Source organism: Salvia splendens, chromosome 5 (assembly GCF_004379255.2).
Source record: "Salvia splendens isolate huo1 chromosome 5, SspV2, whole genome shotgun sequence".
Classification (NCBI taxonomy): Eukaryota; Viridiplantae; Streptophyta; class Magnoliopsida; order Lamiales; family Lamiaceae; genus Salvia; species Salvia splendens.
The window spans coordinates 8,799,601-8,821,850 of NC_056036.1; the positions used below are offsets into that span (position 1 = coordinate 8,799,601).

A 22,250-nucleotide genomic window follows, 5' to 3' on the forward strand; every position below is an offset into this window, starting at 1 on the left:
ATTCATTGAACTATGTTTTTACTTCATTCCAGTTAGTTTTTACTTCATTTCAGTTGATTTTTACTTCATTCAAGTAAGTTTATTACTTCATTCCAGTACGTAATATATTGAAAATGAACAGATTTTTACTTCATTAAATACTACTTCATTTAAATGAGTCGTTACCTCATTCAAACATGTTTTTAGTTCATTGCATGCGGTAGGTTTTCAAATGATTTAACACATGTTTGATTCGAATTCATTGAACTAGGTTTTTACTTCATTCCAGTTAGTTTTTACTTCATTTTAGTTGATTTTTACTTCATTCAAGTAAGTTTATTACTTCATTCCAGCATGTAATATATTGAGCTAGGTTTTTACTTTATTCAGTGTAAACAATAGTATAATTTATTCCAATAGATTTATTACTTCATTCAAAAACATAATTACTTCATTGAACTAGGTTTTTACTTCATTCCATTCCAGTAGGGCTTCAAATGCTTTTATGCATATTTCATTTCTGCAGTGTCCAAATTCTGCGGTTGAAGATGGATCTTCATCGACCAATAATGAAGAAGCTAGTATTGGATCAATTCTGGATGTTGAAGCTGGTTGTTTTATTACTTCATTCGGATATTTCTGTTCTTCATTCTGTTACTTCTGTACTTCAGTCTTGTAGTTTCTTACTTCATTTACATTTTGAATTTGAATTTGTTAAAACTTTTTGCAAGCTTAAAGATAATAGACTGAAGTGTTTTTATAATGGCTTATTTTTTCTTTATTATAATGTTTTTCTTAGTCTTACTTTGATATATTTTCCATTTGTCATTCACTCATCAATAATCAATAGATCTCAAAAATGGACTAAGATCTCTGAAATGAACTAAATATGGTACCCAATGCAGTATTACAAGCTAATATTGAACAACATTTAAAGAGGAAAATCCGATGTTAAGGCTGGTTATTCTATTTAGTTCAAGTAGTTCTGTTCGAAATTTACTTCATTCGGATAATTATGTTCTTCATTCCCTTACTTCTGTACTTCAATCATGTAGTTTCTTACTTCATTTACATTTTGAATTTGAATTTGTTTAAACTTTTTGCAAGCTTAAAGAGAATAGACAAAATATATTGTAGGAGTAGATTATTAATCTTACTTTATATGAAATATTTTCCATTTGTCAATAGATCTTTGAAATGAACTAAGATTTCTGAAATGAACTAAATCTGTTACCAAATGCAGTAGTATAGGCTAATAATGAACAACATTAGAAAGCGTGGTACTTTATTCAATGCTCATAACAGATGTATGTCGAATACAAAATTTGATCTACTAAAATGATCATTTCTTCTTTAAATATGCTGCAATCATTTTCTCAACATCAATTTCAATGTGTTTGCTTTCCTCTTCGTAATACGCTGCTATAACAATTTTGTTGTTGAAGCTTTCGTGGCTGTTTTCGGCTAACATCAGCGCCGAACAATATTTAGCCCTAAAGCTCTGAAGCACACCCGAACTTGATTTCTTCAAGCCACAATTCCAGCAACCTTCTCGCTCACCCTTGTACGTTTCCATATGCCGCATTAGAAATACTCCACAATCTTCAACGTTATCCTCCATGGCATTTTCAATCTCTGCATTTTGGAGTTGGACACGATCTTACAATATGCATGGAGACCATTCTTGGTGAGGAAGTGACAAAAGTATGATCTCTACATGTACAAAACAAATACAAATCGCGCCGCATACTATTGATGATATCCTTCAGCGACGACCTGTAATGGCGATCGGTCGATGTCCGCCATTCAACCATTGCACTTAAACTTGGCCGAAGTCTGCACCACAAGATACACCTCCCAATATTTGAATTCCCCGAAGCCCGCCGCAACGTCTTTGAACTGTTGGTGAGACAAAAGCTTCACATCCTCGGCAGACATGCCGCTGGTTGCCGAGCGGAGGTTGTTTGTGTAAATGCCGCGAATCGGCTGAGCTGCCTCTTCAGCCGCTCCCACTGTTTCCGGCATTGCTCTCCGTTGAGAGGCTTCCCTCATGGCGGTTTGAATTGAAGGTTGCTTTGGCTAATGCGCCATCACATCCTTTCGATATGCTGGTTAGCCCCGATATATGGATTATCCACTATATTGATCCACGCCTTCACAAGCGCGATGCACTCCTCTATGCTCCAGACGATCCTCTTTTTCCCGCTGGATCCCTCCCCCACCTCAGCGGCCACCACCTCACCATCGTACCCCGCCGCAGGCGAGGTAGTGCCCCGTCCCCTGCCCCTCCCTCTCCTTGTCCTCCCCCTCCTCCATGTCGCCGTTGGTGCGTCTGTGGGAGAATCCCAGATCGGAGATAGTACCAACTTCTCAAACGAGAACGTCTCGATGCCAGTGAACTGAGTCTCGAGAGGAGTACTCGAGGGTTGTCCGTCGACAGTAAATCCATATAGGGGGGATAGACATTGTCCACCAGTGATTGGGGGACCCCCTGCCTACTCTCCTGCAGCGACAGGCGAGCCCTACATCATCCTCGGCATCATCATCCCGGTCATCTAGGGCAGCAGCATCCCCGGCATTCCGTGCATCATCCCCGGCATTGGGGTCATTCCGGCACTCACCCCGGGCATTTGAGGCATTTGGGGCATCATCCCATACCAAGGCGGGTACATGTTGTAGTACCCGGGCATCATCCCCGCCGTCATTTGGGGTTGGGGCATCATCCCCGCTATTTCGGACATCGTGGCAGACATTGGGGTACTTCCGCCAACGGGAAAGATCGGTCCTTGTAACTCGCTCGTGGCGGGGAAATCACTATCGTGGTGCACCCTTTATCTTCGAAAGAAAAGTATTTAGAGAGAGAGATACTCGTTAATACAAGTGGTGCGAATGAAATGAAGTTCAATGAGCTGTATTTATAGAATTTTCGAAAATAAAATAATAAAATAATCGGGACGTCCGTGGAGTCAACGCAATGGCGGACGTCCGCAAGGATGTCGCGACGGAAGTCCCGGCTACGCCGCAGAACTCCGGTGTCCGCAGCGACGACCGTATCCACATCACCGCTGCACAATGGCGGACGTCCCGCACATAACTCCGGCACACCGACCGGACATCCGCCGGAACGGGCGCCATTGTGAATGCTCTAAGACTCATCAGTGTCATGTGCAGAATAACACAAAGATATAGACATATTCCCTTGAGGTTGAAGCGAGTGTATGCGAGAATCTAGAATCGTTAAGAAAATAACCTTACTTCACATCAAGATGACTGGGATTTATGTTTCAAGCAAGAAATGCTTGAACGATACTATAACTATCCGTATCGAGTAAAAAATTGGAAATTATTTAAAATTCAAGTCACAAATAGGGGCTAAAATTTGGACGATCACACTCAAAACAATTCCAACCAACCACACAACATAGGATGGATTTTACAATATGCCAGTATTTTTAATTCAAGCTTAGTATAAAATCAAATAAACCTCAAACCCATATAGTCTAATCGTCCTCGAGAACACTCGTACGCCTCCGAATCTGGGAAGCAACAGTAGAAAAATCAAGAGACTGAAAACTAATGATAGTAGTGCAAGCCAACTGAATATCAACTACTACTTACTGTCACTTTGGTTTCTTTAGATGTTTGATTGTTGATTTGTTCGAGCAGCGATATGAGCTTCTCTTCAGATACCTATGTTGAAAGCAAGAAATCATTAGCAATCATTTTGAATGCTTAGAAAGCTACACAATGAAACCTGAGAAATTGATAGCATAGTGAAGCAAAAATACCTTCTCAACAATCTGACCCGTTTGGGCAGCTCTCAGTATAACATCCTCAACTCCCCTGGCCTTCTCGGGTTTTACCAGCGCAATTCGAGCAACTGCACAAATAGATGCATCATGAGTAAGGCACATGGGTGGTTGCACCATGAGAATCTAAATACTGACATCTAAGCTATGATAGATAAAACATCACATTTTGGCACCTATGGTTTCTACACTTTTATTGCTGTCCATCTTTATACATTTGGGAAGTTTGTGTTGGAGAAGTTTATGAGAAGTTACAAAATTGGATTAAGCTCAGAAGGTTCCTCTTACGTCTTGCACGTGCTTCAGATGTCAAAATCCGTGTCAGCATCAGTTGTCTTTGTTCCTCCGCCTCACTAGGTACCACAATAAATTAAGAGAATCAGCAAAAGCTTTGCAAAAAAACTTCTAAGACACTCAAAGTAAAAACTACAGTTAAATTAGATAAAGAGAGAGATAGTCCACCTTTTAGCTTCCTCCTGGGCTTTCTGTTGCTCAGGACCTTGGTGACTACCCTGTATGTAAGTAAATAAGTTACAACATGAAGCGGAGAGCACAAAAAAACTTTGAAAAGTAAAATAGAACAAAATGGAGTAACTACCCCGCCACGTTGAGCCATTAGCTCCTGCATTCTCCTTTGCCTGATCGCTTCCAATTCCGGGTCAGCCTAGATACAATTAAATCATTAAACAAAACCAAAAACTCGGACATCACCTTTTGATTACAAACGAACTACAGCAGATAAACCAATGCAAATAATGTTCAAGAAAAAGATAAGTAACATTTGCATACTCAGTACTCACTCAACAATAGCGCCACTATGTCTCGGCACTAGACCAAGTAGTGCTCATTCGCGTCTAGAGAAACTAACTCAATGTCGACCTCATCTATGTCTTTCACTTCCACAACTCCATTCTTATTCCACATTCTGTAGCCACTCATCTCTCCTGGTTTCTTTGGGTCCATAGTTGAGTCCACATACCAATACCCATCTACATATAGGTTGCTTTATGTGATATTAATCCACCAGTTGACATTTTCTAAGATTTATCAGGTACAACACTAGATATTTCTCACATCAATGTGATTTCCTCTTTTTATATTCCAAAGACACCATAACAAACAATTTTGAAAACATATAAATAAACTCTGCTGAGTACAATTTTCTCCATTAAGCAATAACAGTCGAGTATCATATGCCATAATTGCAACGAAATAGATAATCAATTGTCATAGTTAAGCTATAATCAGGAAAACCAGCTATATTAGGGCATTATAATTCAGCACACGATCCCGCATTTACCAGATTCAAGTGGATTACACCCCAGTCACAAAGGAAGACAAGAACAGATTACAAACACGAAATATTTTTACTTGTTTACGAATTCTGATCTTTTAATTTCATTTTAAGCACACTTATAAGGCCCAACCCTATCATCACTGAGACTAAGGCATTAGAAGGTACAGATTTTCTAAGCTCAATCGTAACAAACCTCGAATCAAAGCTGTACAATTACAGGTGTTGAATAAAGTCTACACACACAATAAGTAAAAAGAAATCTTTTATCTGCCAATTTCTCAACATCAACTAATCTGGCTTCCCCTGCGAACTCAACAACCCTAATTTCATAAAAAATCATATCCTACTCCAGAATTAAATTTGATATAAAAACCCTGGCGATAAGAAAACAAATTAACAGTAATAAGAAGAAAATTAGAGAAAGAACACTAGCATCAGCTGCTACACAAGCTTAAACTAACTGAATCGGAATGCAGAGAGAAAGAGTAACTGCATAACCTTAATCAATTCGACACAAATTAAGATAGAATCAAAAAACAAAAACTTGGAACAATAAAATAGAAGTGATCGAGAAGTAGATGAATAAATCGAGTATGGATAGGAATAAATTGCTCACCATTTTGTTTCCGCGAATTTGAATTCAGTGAATGAGTGAACACTGATAGGAGTAATATATTTCAATATAAATGATAAAGTAGATTTGAGCATTTGTTCTCGCGGGCCCACATCTGCGTCCGAATTACGCTACCGGGCCGGGTTTTATCTATATTCTGACCCAAATCGGTGTCGGATCTTTTTAGCTAGGTCAACCAACAAGATTCCAAAATGGGAGAAATACAGTCGTAGTGCTTTAAAAATAGACACAATTGACCACAAGGGTGTGGTGAGTGACATATTAAGGACGTGTTCAGTGACTCATATTTGATTAGGCCAAGAAATAAAACTGATCAAGAATTGTGTCAAGAGGGCCCACGACCCTTGTTTTATTTCTTCCGTTCAGTGGAGCTGATTTGGGGAAGAGGTTGAAATATGCCAATGTAAAGTATTCTCTAAAAAGACCAAAAACACCTCAAATGTTTCCTTTATTTCCATGAGTTGTCCCTCTGCAAAATAATGGCCGTCATTAGAAGAGGTGAAGATGTCACCCCCATCGCCTTCAATTTCATCCACGCCCGTCTCCTCCGCGCTGCCCCTGCTCACCGTCGCCCTCAGTTCTGTTCGACTCATCTCCTCTCCCTCTTCTATTTGGTCTCTCTCTCATCTCCTGCATCATCGCTCGCCGCAACTGGTCTCGCCTCCGCTCCGTCGTCAGTCTCCCACTCCCTTCCATCTCGATCTCACTCTCCGCAAATTGGATGAAACTTGTTGCTGCTTCAATTAATATGCTGCGCCGGCGGAAATTGAAAGTGAAGACTGAGGTTTCTGGTCTTTGATTTTGGGGAAATGGAAACGACGGGGGTAAAATCGTAATCTTATCTTCAATTCTTGGTGTCAGCCGCACTCCCAGATTCATAAACCACCTATTGCGCAAGAAATGAATTTTGCATATTTCTGATGAACAGTGGCGGGCCCTTGCTCATTTCAAGGGCTCGCATGAATTATACTCCATCCGTCCCCGAATAAGAGTCGCTAATTTCTATTTTGGGTCGTCCCCCATTAAGAGTCACTCTTCATTTTTACCATAAATGGTAGTAGGCCCCACATTCCACCAACTCACTCCACTCACATTTTATTATAAAACCAATATAAAAATGCGGGTCTCACATTCCACTAACTTTTTCAACCAACTTTTCTCTACATTTCTTAAAACTCGTGCCCGGTCAAAGAGCGACTCCTATTAGGGGACGGAGGGAGTATATTGTAAACCGAACGCATGTAAATGGACAGAATTGGAGTCATTTCTTGGCATTTCTGACAGAGCGAACACGTCCTAAATTACATCGAAATTTAATACTCTTCACCACAACTCATACAATTGCTCATACTCTACTCTAGCAAATTTAATTTATTTTTATTTTTTCAAATTGTCATCTACTTTATAAAAATTAAATTACACATGTACAGTATATAACAAAATTACTTCATTAGTATAGTGTCATTTTTAATTAGAATTCATTACATCTTTAATTACAATTTCATTTAATTAGGGTTGATGCCCCATCTTATATTTTATACCAGTAAATATATCACTTTTTAGACATTGACCATCCTAAACTTCAAGATAAATACCTGAAAACCTCCCCGAAAATACAAATGTAAATGTCAAAAAGTTTTGATTTTGTTAGAAACCAGTTTGGGATGTCTTTAGATGATGATTGTAGAATGATGAATACTACTACTACTACATAAGTTCTTGGCCTTTTATTTTTGTTACACCTTTTGTTCTGATTTGATTGTTAAATTTATTTCTGAAAGTAATTTTAAATCACACAAACTTTTTGTTTTGCATAACTTAAAAGACGAGTTGCAATAGAACCATATTGCGACCTGCAATACACAGCAGATTGGATTAAAAGTAAAACCATGTTCATTCGTTCAAAAACATACTTTTGACCGGGTGTAGGAACAAAAAAACCAATACTATAAAAAACATATAAATATAAAAAAGTAAGAAAAAAAAAACCAAATGCAATCTATCACAAAATATTATGTGTGATTACAAAGATGGAACAGGAAGAACACATCTATCAATGTCGGGCTGTTACTTGTCTGTAGGTGTTATCCTTAGAAGGTTGTGAAGATTAAGTCCATTGATCTTTGCAGCAAGTATGAAATCATTCTCAGTCAGTCCACCTGCACCATAAAATAAGATCGAATGCATCAAGAGGCGTTTGTTCGTGAAACAACTTCACTGAAATACACAAACTAAGTGGTGAAAAATGAAAGAGCCATGCTTGTCCGATCAAATAAGGAACATCTCATTATTCAATGAGAAGATCAATGCTGATTAGATTTGTGTTTGTACACTAATTAGAATAAATCCATATAAGCTTTATTAAGGAGATCAATGGTGTTTAGATTCCATATATTCAAAGAAAAGCTACATGGTACAGAAGAAGATGAGTTTTGCTACAAATAAACATCAAACTGCAGTAATTCTCAAATGCGACATGGTAATTGATGGAGCAAAAATACAAAGATAAAGCTTAATGCAATTAGCTAATGGTTTTTGATAGGTATCATAATAGATAATTCATAGATATTTATTTTCAGGTTGAATGAACGTTAAGGAGTTCATTCTTTCGTTGCAATGGTAACCAACAAGAATGGAGAGCAAAGTTTATTCGAGGTGATCTTACCCACTGCATGGGTCCAAATATCAATCTTTATGTTGTTCCATCCGACAAGGTGAAGATCTGGGTGATGGCCTATATCAAATAAAGACATGTTGAGAAAGATATAGAGCACCAATGAGATGATAATTTGTATCAATCCCTAGTCAACCAAACTTCTATGCTAATATTAGCTGCATATTTGTCTTGCTTTCCTTATCCAAACAGAAACATATAGGAGTGCATATTCCTTATATAACAATAATTTTCAGGCAGCGTGTATCTCCCATGGTGAAAAGAAAGAACTCTTCCTTACAATGAGAGGCTACTCTTCGATAACCAAAAGACCAAACAACAATTTTTTTTTACGGTTAAAGTTATTTTCTAATTTAAGTTACAAAGGAGGGGAAATATTGAAAATACAAGATCGCACGGAATTGGTTTAAAGTGCACAAATGAAATATTGAAAATACAAGATCGCACGGAATTGGTTTAAAGTGCACAAATGAACTTCAATACAAGGAACTTCCAAGTATATTGAGAGGTTGATAAATGGCATCCCAACCCAAGTCCATTTACACTTGTAGGGAAGGAACTTTAGAATATAGGAAACCAACCAAATAATCTAGATAAGTTTAAGAAGTATACCTTCACCTTCTGCAACATCAGCCACGAGCCTAAGAAATTCCATTCCTTTGGCGAAAGTCTTAACTTTCCAGGACTGATGCAGTTTCCATGAATCATTTTCCTTCACTAGATTCCATCCAGGAACCTGAGCGATAAATTACCAATTAGAATACGCAAATAAAACAAAGCTTAAAATATACACTTCCATACCCTTTTGATCAAAATGTTGGCTGTCTCCTCAGTCATAGGCCTCAAATCTTTGGAGCTGCATGGCACACACTTCTTACTAGCCAAATCTGGCACAATAAGAAGAAACCATTACCGGGAGAATATTCTCACTTACATTAATCGCAAGAAGAATTAAGAGTGCTTTCAGAAAGACACCAGATTCAAGAACATCAGCATCATATCTAAAGAGAACTCGGTTGGAAACTGTAACCTCAAAATCAACCATAATCGTCGTCAAGTCAGAGGGTTTCGGTAACCGTGCCTTCTAATATTCTAAAGGTTAGTGATTGATACGACAATATCTTATTCATCTCTGATCCCTAAGGATTTCTTTTCTTCTAACTGTATATCCTCCACATAATCCCTCCCTCTCAACATCACTCCCAGCACATTGAATTATCAAAATACTATAAAAGCACCCCTACTATAAACAAATCGAGCATTCCATACAAGCAAACGTATATCACCCATGCTACAACAAAACCGAGCATCTATAATCAATAGTAGCAGCTCCAGTGAGACCACTAACCTTGGTTAGTACAAAAAGTCCTAATTCCATTAAGACTGCTATTATTCAACAAGCTCCTTCATGGCCTTGAGGTCTATCAGCAACACGAATACTCGAGCTGTCCAAGGTAGGAAAAAAAAGTATTTCGCACTAATGGAAATCGTATATTCACAAAAACCTCAATACAGACATCCAACGCTCAAGCGACATTACGATGCTCAGCGCATAAACAATTCTCACTCTGTCTAAATTTCACAGCATCGAGCTGCAGAAGCTAAGAAAGTTCACATCAACAATAGAAATCCGAGCATGCAGCTGGCACTAATGGCGATTCCTACGGCCTACGGGTAACTAATATAATAAAAAAAATTAATTAATTAGGCACACATTGATGATTGATTCTATTTCTATACTATTTTTCTCTCACAATTTTATCGCCATGCCGCTGGTTCTCGTATATACGAACGTATTGAAAATTGAATCAGATCACTCGAAATTAACATGTGAAAACGAATAAACTGATTCAAAAACGGTGAAATAGAGAAATCGGAGCAGAAGAAAGTTACCGTCCATAACCAGTCCAGACTCCCTGCAAGAGCGGCGTCACTACAACCTAAGCATAATCACCGGGAAATCTCAATATCAAAGACGCTGTTGGTGTGTGTGTGTGTGTGTGTGTGTGTGTGTGTGAAAGAAGAGAGAGAGAGATATACACGGGCGTTGGAGGAGAGAACGCAGAGACGAGGGTAAAGTGGCATTTGGAGCTAGCGGTGAATGACACGTGAGAAGTGTCCTTCACAGGAAAACAGTTACAAATAGGCCAGGAGACCATGTAAATGGGCCTCAATGTAATTAGGCTTTTTTATTCTATTTTTCTCGTATTTTACAATTGAAAGCAGACGTAATTAGGCTTTTTTGTATTCTATCTTACTTGTATTTTACCATTTGTGCGTATTAAATCTTGTATCATTACAGGATGTGCTATTTTTATATGACGTACTTAGTACTTCCTCCGTCCCACTCAATATGTCTACATTCCACTCAATATATCTATATTCTTAAATGACACAGGATTATAAAAAGAGTTGTTAAGTAGAATAATAGAAAGAAAAAGATAATTGAATATTTTAATGAGAAAGGAGAGAGAAATTTCTTTATAAATATAGAAAGTAAACATCTTAATTGAGACAAACTAAAAAAGAAATATGGATATGTTAAATGTGACAAAAAGAGTACCTAAAATCAAAATTATGTTAAAGTCGGTAAATCTTTTCAAATAAACAAAAAACAAAAGCGTCAAGCTTTGTGAAAAAAATGTAGTAACACATAATTGCCTAAAATGTTATTTGAAAATTGCCTAGATTTAGCCAATTAAACATTTGAATTTTCTATTTATTGGTGTTCTTTGAAGAAATATAGCTTCACATGTGAGTGGCTGAGTGCCAATCAAACAGGAACCTAAAAAGCATCTCAAATTAATTACCTGCACTTAAAATAAAGACATAATGATAAACCAAAACTCAGTTCCTATTGTACACACAGCAATGATACAGTGATGCAACAGAAAGGCAAGAGAAAAAAGAACAAGAACAAGAAAAAGAAAAAAAAAACGATGATTAGACAATAAACCTTTGACTTGAGCAGCAGCTCTCTCTAAAGAAAAGTTGATCTAAATCATCAAGTGCGAGTGGAAAGGAAAAACACATCTCCACCAACACAAAAGTAAACAACCATATCTCTCTAAGTTACACGAGCAAGCCATGTGGACCTTCGAGGCAAGTGCACAGGCCAGCCCGTCATCTTGACGCCTAGAGAGGGTTTGCTTGTGCACTCGTTGCAGGCTCCTTGAAGAAGCACGAGAGCTGATTAGTAACCATTAGGCCACATTTGGGACTGCTTAGGCTGTCCTTGAGGGGCACCCAGTGTGCTGTCTCTTGGGTTCTGTTGCTGGTCGAGCGATATCCCAGCCTGCGAATGGTAGAAATTCGGGTACCCAGGGGCTCCGTAGTTCTGCGACTGCTGCTGAGCTTGCCTGAAACCACCAGGCTGCTGGCTTTGTCCCTGGTAATTGTAATAAGCATTGGATGGAACAGCTTGCACAGTTCTTGAACCTTGCCCGTGAAGCCACTCATTCTGGAAAATGCCAGATGTTGTAATACAAGACTTCTATCAGAGACGTAAAGAAAGTGGCTGGAATCAATTGGAGAGCATATAAATGAAGAGTTACCTGCTGCTGCTGTTGCTGTTGCTGCTGCTGCTGCTGAAGAGCGAGCAAGTGACTACTTTCCTTGTACTGAGCCAAGACTTCCTCATAGTTAATAGCTGATCCAGATGAGGCGGCAGGATGATTCATCTGATAATTTCCAGGGACTGTAGCAGTATTCCCAAGGCCACCATATCCAGACGGGACAGCTGCAGACTGAGGCAGACTACTAACTGCGACACTACTTTTATACTGGGGGAGTAAAGCAGCCAGGGACTGATGGTAAGTGCTGTTACCAGCAAATGATTGCTGAAAAGCAGAAGGCATGTATGTATAGCTCTGAGGCATGAAGGGATAGCTAATCATGTTGGCAAACGGCCCCAGAGGAAGCGTTGGCTGAGAATATGGATGTACGGCAATATGTTGCTGGGGCAGAGGAGGTCCAGTGGCTACACTTGTTCCTGAGTGCGATTGTGGAGTAGGCTGAGATGATGAATTAGCACTCTTCAAAGCCTGAAGCACCCGATAAGCATAATCAGCCACCAGACTAAGAGATATGTGAAAAGTGATACTATATGGAGTAGTATTATTTACATATAAGTAGACAAAGATAAAGAAAACATTATACATGAGAGAAACGTAATTTATAGAGCACCAAAGAATGTAGTTAAATGATTAGTTTAGACGGGTACCTCCGACATTGCTGAAGCACCAACCGAAGAAACTGAGTTCCCATATTTTGCAGCCATAGAATGCGAGACAGGAAACTGTGAGTATTGAAGATCAGAATCTCTAGCAGAGTGAACATTTCCAGTCAACAATGCACTTTGCAGTGAATTTGGGTATGACTGCTGCTAATAATAATTACAAAACAAGAATAAGTAAAAGTCAAAGACCTTAATAATTCACATCCACATATAAATGAACACATTCACTCACCAAAGAGATGTGAGATCAAATAAAAATAGGAATAAAGCAGCATAAGAAAGTATATGTTGTTAAACTAGAGTGAAGAATCTGAAGATCAAGGAGTAACTCTTCAAAGTTTGTCTCGGCTCGGGTACAGAAAAGTTACTCATGTATCACATTCATGCATCAATGCGAAAAATCAAGAGCACTCTCCTTTTACTGGTACTAATAACTGCTATCCAAATAAGGTGAGAAGTAAGGAGGCTATAATTTGAGCCTAATCCCCCTCCTCCCACTCATTCCCCAGACATGTGCATGAAGGGGAAGTGATTATGCCCACTCAAAGATGATCTTCTACACTTTCCATTTTCAATCACATAGAAATATACCCATTTTTTGGACTAAAACGGATGAGAATATAGTTTGAAGGCTGTTAGAAAATTTTCACTTCAGGTAAGAACAGGTATATATCCAACTGTTTCCATTTCCAGTGCAATCTTAGAAATCAAATAATATTCTTGCTAAAGAAAGGGGCTAAATATCTTACCATGACATTAGAAAATTGAGCAAGATTGTGCATCTGAGGACTTGTCTCATTAAAAGCAGCATTCAGCCTTTGAGCATCATCTAAGGCATAACTAGGATTTGCAGACTGAAAAGGATATTGATTTCCATGAGCCACTTCAGTACTCTCAGGTTTCAATTCTTCTGGCTGTGAAGCAGAAGGTGCATCATATGTCTCCGCAATGCCACCATTAGGACCATTGATATGAAACCTATCAGATGTATCTCTAAGAGAATCATCAATGTAATATTCAGACTGTCTGCAGCAAAGGAACAAGAGATTTCAGAATTTTGAAGAAGATATGCAATATCTGGGAATCACTAATAATAGTACCTAGTATCCGCATGCCCAGCTGAGGAAGTATCAGCCTCATTATGCCCCTCATCCAAATTAGTTTTTACGGTCGCAGATGTCAAACCTCCAGAAGGATATGAAGCGTTCATGCTAGGTTCAAAACTACCAAAGCTTAAGTGTGAACATTCTGCTGCTTGAGCTTGCAAATGATCAGGAATTACCACTGAAGGTGTATCTTCTTCAGATGGAAACTCTGTATCATCCTTTTCTACACTTAGCTGATGGATATTTCGGGTGACAGATGCCACTGAAGCACCAACTTCTTCGCCTGCAAACAATAACCGACTTGAAACTGAGGTAGCCACCAAGGCACCAAAATAAACATACTAGGATTCTTTGAACCATACACATTTATGACAAGGTGACTGCCGTGCAGGAGCCAACAATCTAAACCATACATTTTCCAGCCTCAAAACTGAGGCTCTAAGTCATTTTCTTTTTATATATCATAACTAATATTAATACCATAAAGCATTTCAAAAGCAGAATCAAATGTTAGTTTCACAAGATAAGAAGCCTACTAATTTTAGGTGGTGTTATACTTTAATTCAGTAAAATTGAAATCCAAAAGAGAATATACCTTCATGAAGCTCATAATCAGGATCCTTGGACTGGTATGGAGCCATATTTTGATACAGCTCATTCTCAAATAGTGATGAACTTCTTGAATCATTCTCTGGAATCTTCCTATCGGGTACAGGAACAGAACTCAGATCATTTCCACCAGAGTTTCCAATATCATCATCTTCTCTTTCTTGAACCACTTCTTCCTCATAATGGTGATCAATTTCTTCAGATACACCAGATGCATCTTGATACAGCTCACCATCAACTGTATATTCTGGGACAGGAATAACATTTGTAAAAACTGGCTTCTCTACAGGCCACTCATCAGTATTGGGAGCATGTTGAACTGAAGAAACTTCTGACTGATTAGCTTTAGAAGCATGATTTGAAGTAGATCTTAAATGGGGAAACGGTTCAGTTGCTGGGGCGTCTTGAAATTGGTGATGAGATGCACTCGAAGCATGAGGTGCTTTATTATGCGGCTTGCCCATCCTCACAATATCAGCCATGGAAACTTGACCAGGAACACCCCCCCAGGCAGATTGGTATTCAGAAGGTGTCTTTGCAACAGATTGCATACCATCAGCTGCTCCCAACAAGGTTCCCTTACTCTCAGCAGCGCTGCTATCACTACAACATATCAGTATAGGAAAAGAGCATTAATAACAGCAAGGATTCTCTATGGTAGAAATACATTACTTCATGACTGTCATTGATAGAATAATAAGGTTTCATCAGAAAGATTAAATATTATACTTTCAAGGGATCCACAAATTTGAATTGAACATTATCACACACATGCATTATTATTCATGACAATAAAGAATATGAGGATCAAAAGAATAGAGTCATATAAGGCAAAAAAAGTTTCATACTCCCGCCGTCCCATAAAAATATGGACATTTGGGACGGCGTGGTTTTGATGCCCTATTGGTAAAGTAAGAGAGAGATAGAAAGAACAAGTAATTATAGTATTGTTAGTGGAGTACGGGGCCCACCTTATAAGAAAGAAGTTACCAAAAATAGAAGGGACTATATTTATGGGATGGCCCAAAATGGAAAATGTGGGTTATGGACGGGGTAGTATGTATTAACAAATCCCAACCACATAGAAACATGGATTCCATTCTTAAGAAAAATTTATCATGAAACACAGAAAAAAGTAATTACAAAAACACTGATATGTCATTCTTCATTGAAGTTCAAGCGCAAGTTAATAAATACTATTGTAATAACAACAAGCCTTTACATGCCTCTATTAACTTAGAAAGGCTAATGAAAACCAAGGATAACACAAATAGGCAGCAGACTTTACACCAATTCCTTGATTTAAACATTGAAGTACAGATTTTTGACAAACTGTAAGAGTTCAGTGAAAATAAACCTGAGGCCTGAAGGTACTTGGCTTCTATTATTTACGGACACACCAGCTGCTGAAGAAAAGTTACTTTTATATGAAGCTGATCCATTGTCTTTCTTATATGTTGCCTTTCCATGCATTGACTCTGATAAGAACAAACTTGTTTAAAGACATTGGCAATGATCATTCTAATTGACCAAACCCAATAAAAATCGAAGCTGCCATACCAGAAGCACCGTATGCTGCAGATGCACTGTATGCTGCAGAAGCACCACGGCGCTCAGCGCCACTCCTGCTGCGTCTAGTTGAACTATTAGCACCATGCGACCTCGAGTCATAGCTATCTTTACCCTGGAACATAACAGTTGTAACAAACAAACTAGGATGTCACTGTGCTCGTTTCAAATAATATCGAAGCTGTAACATAAGTTTTCGTACTAGGTTAGTATCCTCATTAAAGCTGAACCATTATGCATATAAAGGGTAATGCAAGAAAAAGAAACCAATTAATCCAGGTAGCAGACCACAAGCCATAAACGTGTCATAAAAATTATTCCAGCAGACACATGACCTCATGAATAAGATATTATGCCAATACAAAAGTTGTTTCCTTTATATTGTAGAAAAGGAGAGTCTGATATCAATATCATACAGAACCTATGTCATAAATAACGAACCTCTTTTTTCTTTTCTCGTTTGCTCTTCACCTCATGGAAAGGATCTACACAATTGTATAAGACATGTCAGAGAAAATTTTAATCAAAGAAATAATTACAATGATTTCAGCTTCAACTGTTCCATTAGTAGGTTAGTATACTGCTGCATTTAGCCGATGAGCCAGCAAACAAGTATACACACTTATTCTCAATTGAAAAGCAATTCAGTCAATAAAGACATGAGGTACAACTAATAGTATTCCAAAAAAATAACCCCACATAACCAGAACGAATATGTCCACTGTATATCGAGAAAGAATGGCATGATGCATGATACTGTACCAGAACGAGCCAGTACAACAGAACCTCCAAAAAGATATGTGCATAACATGGCCAAAAAGTGAATAAACCAGTATCCAAGGTTTCGAAAACAAATATTCCACTCAAACTTGTTCTTATCAACTCATAAGTTGCCGTTCATACACCACCTCCAGCTAATTACCATTTACCAGCAAAATCCCAGCTCAATGCATATGACAAACTTACAAAAAAATAAAGTTCGGTACCAATCCTGAGATGGTCAATTTTGCAGAAACTATCATCTAGTTAAGAAGTGAGGAAGCCGTCATTTTGAAAATAATCTTCTTATCAGATTTTCAACACAAAATAGCTCAAAACTTTTTTTCGAAACTCCCACACAAGGTAAAAATCGTTTCTTTGAATCTCTTCCTAATATAGTACTCCTACTACAGTGGTTTTTAAAAAAAAATTATCAGACACAAAACAATATTAAGATTTCTGGTTTTTGCGCCAAGGTGTCTTCACTAGCTAAAACGTAACAAAGGTGTTCCTTTTCAATTAAAACATCTCAAATCCTCACCAATGCATCTCTTCCTTGCGTGACTCACAGTAAACACACAAGAGAGAAAGAACTTAGGGCTGGTTAAAGAAAATACCCTGACATATTAGACGATTAACTGCCTCGTTAGGGTCCATATTACAGTCCTTGAGAGCAGCGTAGATCTCCGCGTCGGAGCAGCTAACTATCTCCTTCAAGCTTAGCACCACCTTCCTTGCCCCCGCGGGAATGGGCTGCACGGCGCCGCCATTCCCCGTGCCGCTTCCCGTGGTTGTACTCATCCTCCCGGCAACAGATCTAGGGCTACTCCTCGCCTTATCTCCTTGTTCAGTGAGTTTCCCCTCTTCTTCAGCTCCAATTTGGTTCAACACAGAAAACAATCAATCCCTCTGTCTAGCACGAAATAGAGTCAGTGGTGCAGTTATTGGAATTGGATTGTAGTTGTGTGATGAGGCATCCGCAGCTGGTTGCTAGATTTATCACAAGTTTCGGAAACCCTCTTCTCCCTCGCTTTCTATCTATATAAGCTTGAGTTTGAGTATATCTTCCTCACTCGCCCATTTTCTTTTTTATTTCTGTTTTTTCTTTTATCTGAGTAGCTTGTGGGTGGTGGGGCAGGGATAAATAAAACTCTAAATTTAGTATTAGATCTCATCCAAATTGAAATTTAAATTTCAATTCCGTTCGATCTACTCAAAACTGAATTAAATTTTTAATAGCATAAATATTTTTCCACAACTCTATAAAATTACAGAAAAATATGTGTATAAAAAACATAAATACTTAAATTTAAACTCCACCATTGCCCCTCCCTCGATGTTACTTTTTAGTAGTATTCTGGTACTGAGTTTGATTGGAGGCAACACTAAGTCTGATTGGAATCAATGATCTGAACAGGAGTACCAATTTATTTCTCGAAAATTTGACTCAAACATACTCTTCTTTTATATTTGAACCTTACATTATAATAGCCTCAATCCTGTTTTTCTATTTTCTTGATAAGAAAATCTATTATGCATGAGCTTTGAATGTGAATCTCTCAACTCATTACCCTAATGGTTAAATTTGCGACAAATGATTTCGCCTCATTTATTTTTTAATGTTCTAAACTTTTAGGAATTCTACTGTTGTGTCTCAGCACATATATATGTATATTATGGATAACATTATCAAAGTAGTTTGGCCAAAATAATATGATGGTGAAAGCAAATCAACACAATACATGATACAAATTGAAAGTTCAACTTACATACAAGAATAGATAACTATATAAGTGTCTTTATCCATAGTGAAGAAAGCTAGAAGCCTACAAAAGTTCCTTAAGTTTTATTGTACAAATAAAATCATAAGAGCATCTCCAGTGGTCGGCGAGCGAGCGGCTCGCCGATTTTTGGCACTCGCCGAGTGGCTCGCCGAACTATTGCAGCCGGCGAGCGCCAAATCGGCGAGAATTTCGGTGAGGGCACGCCGATTCCCGGGCGCTCGCCGATCAGCTCGCCGCTATTGCAGCCTCCCGATCGGCGAGGAACCGGCGAGCCAATTTTTTTTTTCGAAACACTATATATACGCGATTTGCACGACATTTTCATTCGCACCACTTATTTTAACGAGTACTCTCTCTATCTTAATTTCTGTACAAGATCAACAAGGCGAAATGGATCTCAACAACAACGAGCCAACTTCAGGGTCGAGCGGGTCTCAAACTCTCGCGGTCCCCGTGGGAGGTGGATGAAATCAGATGCCCGGGTACTACAACAACATGTACCCTTGGCAGCATATGATGCTCGGGATGGCATCTGGTGGTGGTATGCCGGGATGGGAGGGGATGTCGGGGGGTCAGGGGGACCGAGGATGCATCCCGGGATGCCGATGATGCCGGGGTGGGCACCCGGGATGCAGGGGACGCCGGGGTACCCGGGGATGCAGGGGACGCAGGGTACAGCGTGGGGGCAGGGGACGCCGGGGGGCTCTGACGTCTATCGCCCCAGCTTTGATTTTGGTATTGCTGCTTCGCACACATCGACCCCAGCGGATACGCAGTTCCAGGGGATTGAGTCATTCACCTTAGAGGAGTTGGGTATAGATCTCGGGGCACCGGATACTCCCGTGGGGCGGGGTCGGGGCGCGCCCAAGAAGAAGAAGGGGAAGAAGGTGGTCGGCGAGTCGTCGCAGACGGAGGTACGGAGGAAGTGGACAGACGCGGAGAACGTCGCGCTGTCCAAGGCATGGGTGAGTGTTTGCGATGACCCTCTCGCCTCGAACAATCAGAGGATCGTTAACTTGTGGGCTAAAATAGCAACAACCTACAAGGCATTTTGCCCAGAGGGGAGGCCACGCAGCGGGGAGGAGTGCCGGAAGGGGTGGGACCGAATCCGGTCTGGGGTGTCCTAATTTTCGGGCTTGTACACCAACGCCCTCCGAATGAAGTCCAACGGCCAAACTGACGATGACTGCAGGAGGCTGGCGGAGAAAGAGTTCCCCCTGCCCGGGCTTTACAAGGACTTCACCTACTGGAACTGCTACGAGGTGCTAATGGACTCCGAGAAGTTTTGGGCAGGTGTCGACGCGCGCTTACCGAAGAAACAGCGCCTGAACTATTCAGGTGATTACGCCGGAGGTAGCTGCGGCGGTTCCCACGACCTCCCCGAAGATGCTCAGGAGACCCCGTCCCCTCCCTCGTTTACTCGCCGCACTCGCCCGGCTGGTCAAAGACGGGCGCAATGCCCTCGCCAGAGGTCCCAGGAGGTCCAGTCGGCATCCTCCCCTGTTGGCAGCTCGACAGCCGACCTCGTCTTCTTGGCGTGTCAACAAGCGCGGGCTCAGATGATCAAGGTCATAGATCAATGGAAGAATGCAACTGACCCCGAGGAGAAGAGTTTTTTTTCGCGCCGTGCTTGTGAGTATGCTACAGGATTTGAATCCCGGCGCGGCACAGATGGGGGGCTCTGACGCGGGCTCTGATGCCGCAGATTTGGAGGTCCCGGATAGCGGCGACGACGGCGAGGAGTGAGGCGGCGCCAGAAGGGGTGGGCCCGTGCGTGGATTAAGATTTTTTTTAAGTAATGTAATTTTTTTTACTTTTTTTTTAATTAATGTATTTTTAAAAATTTAATATTATTAGAGAATTTTCTCGTATATGTGCCGTAAATTTAATTCCGTATTTTGTATGATTGTTTAATTATTTGTTTTTAGTGCTGATGATGTGGCAAAGCTATGACTGGGCTATTGCTTGTCCAGTTGCTTGTCCAGCTGATGTGGCAGGAGGAATTTAGTTCTGCTGATGTGGCATGGTTGGGCTATGGCTGAGCTATTGCTTGTCCGCCGACCACTGGAGATGCTCTAAAAGGTACTAGTAGTCTCTATTTTAGTCCGTCCCAATTTAGAGTCTCAGTTAAAATATTTCATAAATGGTAATAGGTCATATATTCCATTATCTCATTTCAATCACATTTTATTACTATAAAACTTATATACTAGTATATAAAAGTAGGATTCATATTTCATTCTTTTTTGCACTGACTTTCCTTTGTATTTATTAAAATTCATGATGGACTCAAATGAGACTCTTAAAGTTGGACGGATAGTGTATTTCCAAGTTGTAAATTAAACTCACATTCCACTATTTTTTTTTCATCAATTTTCATTTACGTTTCTTATATTATGTGCGGTCTCAAATGAGACTTCTAAAGCGGGACAAAAAGAGTAATTCCAAGTTACACATTATGTAAGAGAAGTGAATTAGTAGAGTTTGATGAATTAAAGAGAAATGATAAACCTTTAAACAATTTCCTCACATTGGGGTGTATTATTATTATTATTATTATTATTATTATTATTATTATTATTATTATTATTATTATTATTATTATTTATAAAAAAACTCAACGTTAAATCCAGTTTTATAATAAGATTAGTAAAATGTAAAATCTATCTTTCCAAATACCTTATACACCCGAACCCTAAAACCTCAATTCAAAATCATTTCTATATAAACCTCTCGCATTTTACTTCAACCACTAGTATTAATCCTCATGTGATGCACAAATTAATTTATTTCTATATTTGTATATTTAATATTGTTAATTAATAAAAAATAATAAAATGAATGAGGAACAATTTAAGTATGAGATTTAAAATTATAAATATGTATAGAATAACAATTCATTGTATACCTAAAGACATAAGATTAAATAAACTTAAAATGAAATTAAAACAAACCCAATTAATAGGAATGCAATGAAGAGAGCACATCAAGTCTAGGAAGCACTTGTGAAAAATACCTTTGACAAACCTTTACATTTCTATACTACGGAAACACAAATAATTTTTTCTAACAATAGTTAATCCACGACTCAACATTCAAAATATCAAAATAATTTAAAAAAAACATTTTGACACAGCTATAATTGATTAATAATAATCACCATTATTATTAACTTATTTGTTTTCAATTTCAATTGGTAACGCTTTAATGCACTCAAGTCGTATAGTAGAAAATAGAAAATTATTGGATTTCGCTACAAAAGCTAAAATGACATCTAATGAAAATGAGATTATGGACTTCTTTAACACTTCTACCATAAAAATAATATCACCGCATATCAATTCAGTGCACTAAAATGGAACATAAAATGGTAGAAATGTATTGTATTATAATAACGTTAAACGTATATAATTAGACATTATTTATGGAATGAATTTGTTATTCACACTAATTCTAGACGATGAAGAAATGATACATATTGAAATAATGAAAAATGAAATCATGGAATCTAGAAGTTGAGCAAACATTACATGGAAACTCAAAAAAACAAATATTGTTGTACATCATAACTAACAATCATAATATAGCTCAAGAATCTACACTAATTCTAGAATTATTTGCAAATAATAAAGGGGAATCAAGGGAAGACTGAGAGTCTAGTCTCCACTCTTCTTGAATCTTCCGCTCCTTACTCTTTATCTCAACTCTTGTCAAATCTTCCTCTTTGACGCAGCTATACTCGACTGAGGACATCTCACTCTCCGCACCGTCACCCACGACAACACATCTGGAA

General features: G+C 38.8%; 3 protein-coding genes across 10 annotated transcripts; all 3 read right to left on the reverse strand.

The window, feature by feature from the left end:
• Window positions 1-3,301: 3,301 nt before the first annotated feature.
• Window positions 3,302-5,767, reverse strand: LOC121802723 (DNA-binding protein DDB_G0278111-like). 2 transcript variants are annotated; one of them, XM_042202410.1, is made up of 7 exons: window positions 5,702-5,767; window positions 4,387-4,452; window positions 4,251-4,300; window positions 4,077-4,141; window positions 3,768-3,859; window positions 3,598-3,669; window positions 3,302-3,515 (listed from the first exon to the last, which is right to left on the reverse strand). In XM_042202410.1, exons 1-7 carry the CDS (start codon window positions 5,702-5,704, stop codon window positions 3,480-3,482), a joined length of 384 nt encoding a protein of 127 aa, XP_042058344.1. In that variant the 5' UTR covers window positions 5,705-5,767; the 3' UTR covers window positions 3,302-3,479. The 2 variants fall into 2 exon arrangements, with proteins under 2 accessions (XP_042058344.1, XP_042058345.1); XM_042202411.1 differs by lacking the exon at window positions 5,702-5,767 and adding an exon at window positions 4,589-5,600.
• A 1,798-nt stretch (window positions 5,768-7,565) lies between these two features.
• Window positions 7,566-10,539, reverse strand: LOC121802288 (pterin-4-alpha-carbinolamine dehydratase 2, mitochondrial-like). Of its 5 annotated transcripts, XM_042201923.1 has the most exons (7): window positions 10,434-10,539; window positions 10,287-10,333; window positions 9,742-9,838; window positions 9,195-9,280; window positions 9,006-9,129; window positions 8,385-8,453; window positions 7,566-7,878 (listed from the first exon to the last, which is right to left on the reverse strand). In XM_042201923.1, exons 4-7 carry the CDS (start codon window positions 9,228-9,230, stop codon window positions 7,787-7,789), a joined length of 321 nt encoding a protein of 106 aa, XP_042057857.1. In that variant the 5' UTR covers window positions 9,231-9,280; window positions 9,742-9,838; window positions 10,287-10,333; window positions 10,434-10,539; the 3' UTR covers window positions 7,566-7,786. The 5 variants fall into 5 exon arrangements, with proteins under 5 accessions (XP_042057857.1, XP_042057855.1, XP_042057858.1 ...); XM_042201921.1 differs by lacking the exon at window positions 9,742-9,838 and having other exon boundaries at window positions 10,436-10,472; XM_042201924.1 differs by lacking the exon at window positions 10,434-10,539 and having other exon boundaries at window positions 10,287-10,417.
• Window positions 10,540-11,209: 670 nt separating this feature from the next.
• LOC121804912 lies at window positions 11,210-17,766 on the reverse strand. Of its 3 annotated transcripts, none has more exons than XM_042204620.1 (10): window positions 17,291-17,766; window positions 16,356-16,399; window positions 15,906-16,029; window positions 15,703-15,823; window positions 14,332-14,939; window positions 13,731-14,019; window positions 13,380-13,656; window positions 12,616-12,777; window positions 11,948-12,436; window positions 11,210-11,853 (listed from the first exon to the last, which is right to left on the reverse strand). In XM_042204620.1, the coding sequence occupies exons 1-10, from the start codon at window positions 17,472-17,474 to the stop codon at window positions 11,587-11,589; spliced, it is 2,565 nt and encodes an 854-aa protein (XP_042060554.1). In that variant the 5' UTR covers window positions 17,475-17,766; the 3' UTR covers window positions 11,210-11,586. The 3 variants fall into 3 exon arrangements, with proteins under 3 accessions (XP_042060554.1, XP_042060552.1, XP_042060553.1); XM_042204618.1 differs by having other exon boundaries at window positions 14,332-14,948; window positions 17,291-17,765; XM_042204619.1 differs by having other exon boundaries at window positions 12,616-12,774; window positions 14,332-14,948; window positions 17,291-17,764.
• Between the last annotated feature and the right edge of the window lie 4,484 nt (window positions 17,767-22,250).

Bases quoted from the DNA above. Each gene is read 5' to 3' on its own strand.
- LOC121802723 (XM_042202410.1), bottom strand. The intron at 4,142-4,250 runs GTGGACTATCTC...TGTGGTACCTAG, and splicing joins GCCCAGGAGGAAGCTAAAAG to TGAGGCGGAGGAACAAAGAC. The intron at 3,670-3,767 runs GTATTTTTGCTT...CTTTCAACATAG, and splicing joins CGGGTCAGATTGTTGAGAAG to GTATCTGAAGAGAAGCTCAT.
- LOC121802288 (XM_042201921.1), bottom strand. The intron at 9,130-9,194 runs GTATGGAAGTGT...TTTATCGCTCAG, and splicing joins CCAACATTTTGATCAAAAGG to GTTCCTGGATGGAATCTAGT. The intron at 7,879-8,384 runs GTAAGATCACCT...TTTATGGTGCAG, and splicing joins TATTTGGACCCATGCAGTGG to GTGGACTGACTGAGAATGAT.
- LOC121804912 (XM_042204618.1), bottom strand. From the start codon at position 17,474: ATGAGTACAACCACGGGAAGCGGCACGGGGAATGGCGGCGCCGTGCAG. The intron at 16,030-16,355 runs GTTCGTTATTTA...GTTATGTTCCAG, and splicing joins AACGAGAAAAGAAAAAAGAG to GGTAAAGATAGCTATGACTC. The intron at 15,824-15,905 runs GTATGGCAGCTT...TGTTCTTATCAG, and splicing joins TGCAGCATACGGTGCTTCTG to AGTCAATGCATGGAAAGGCA.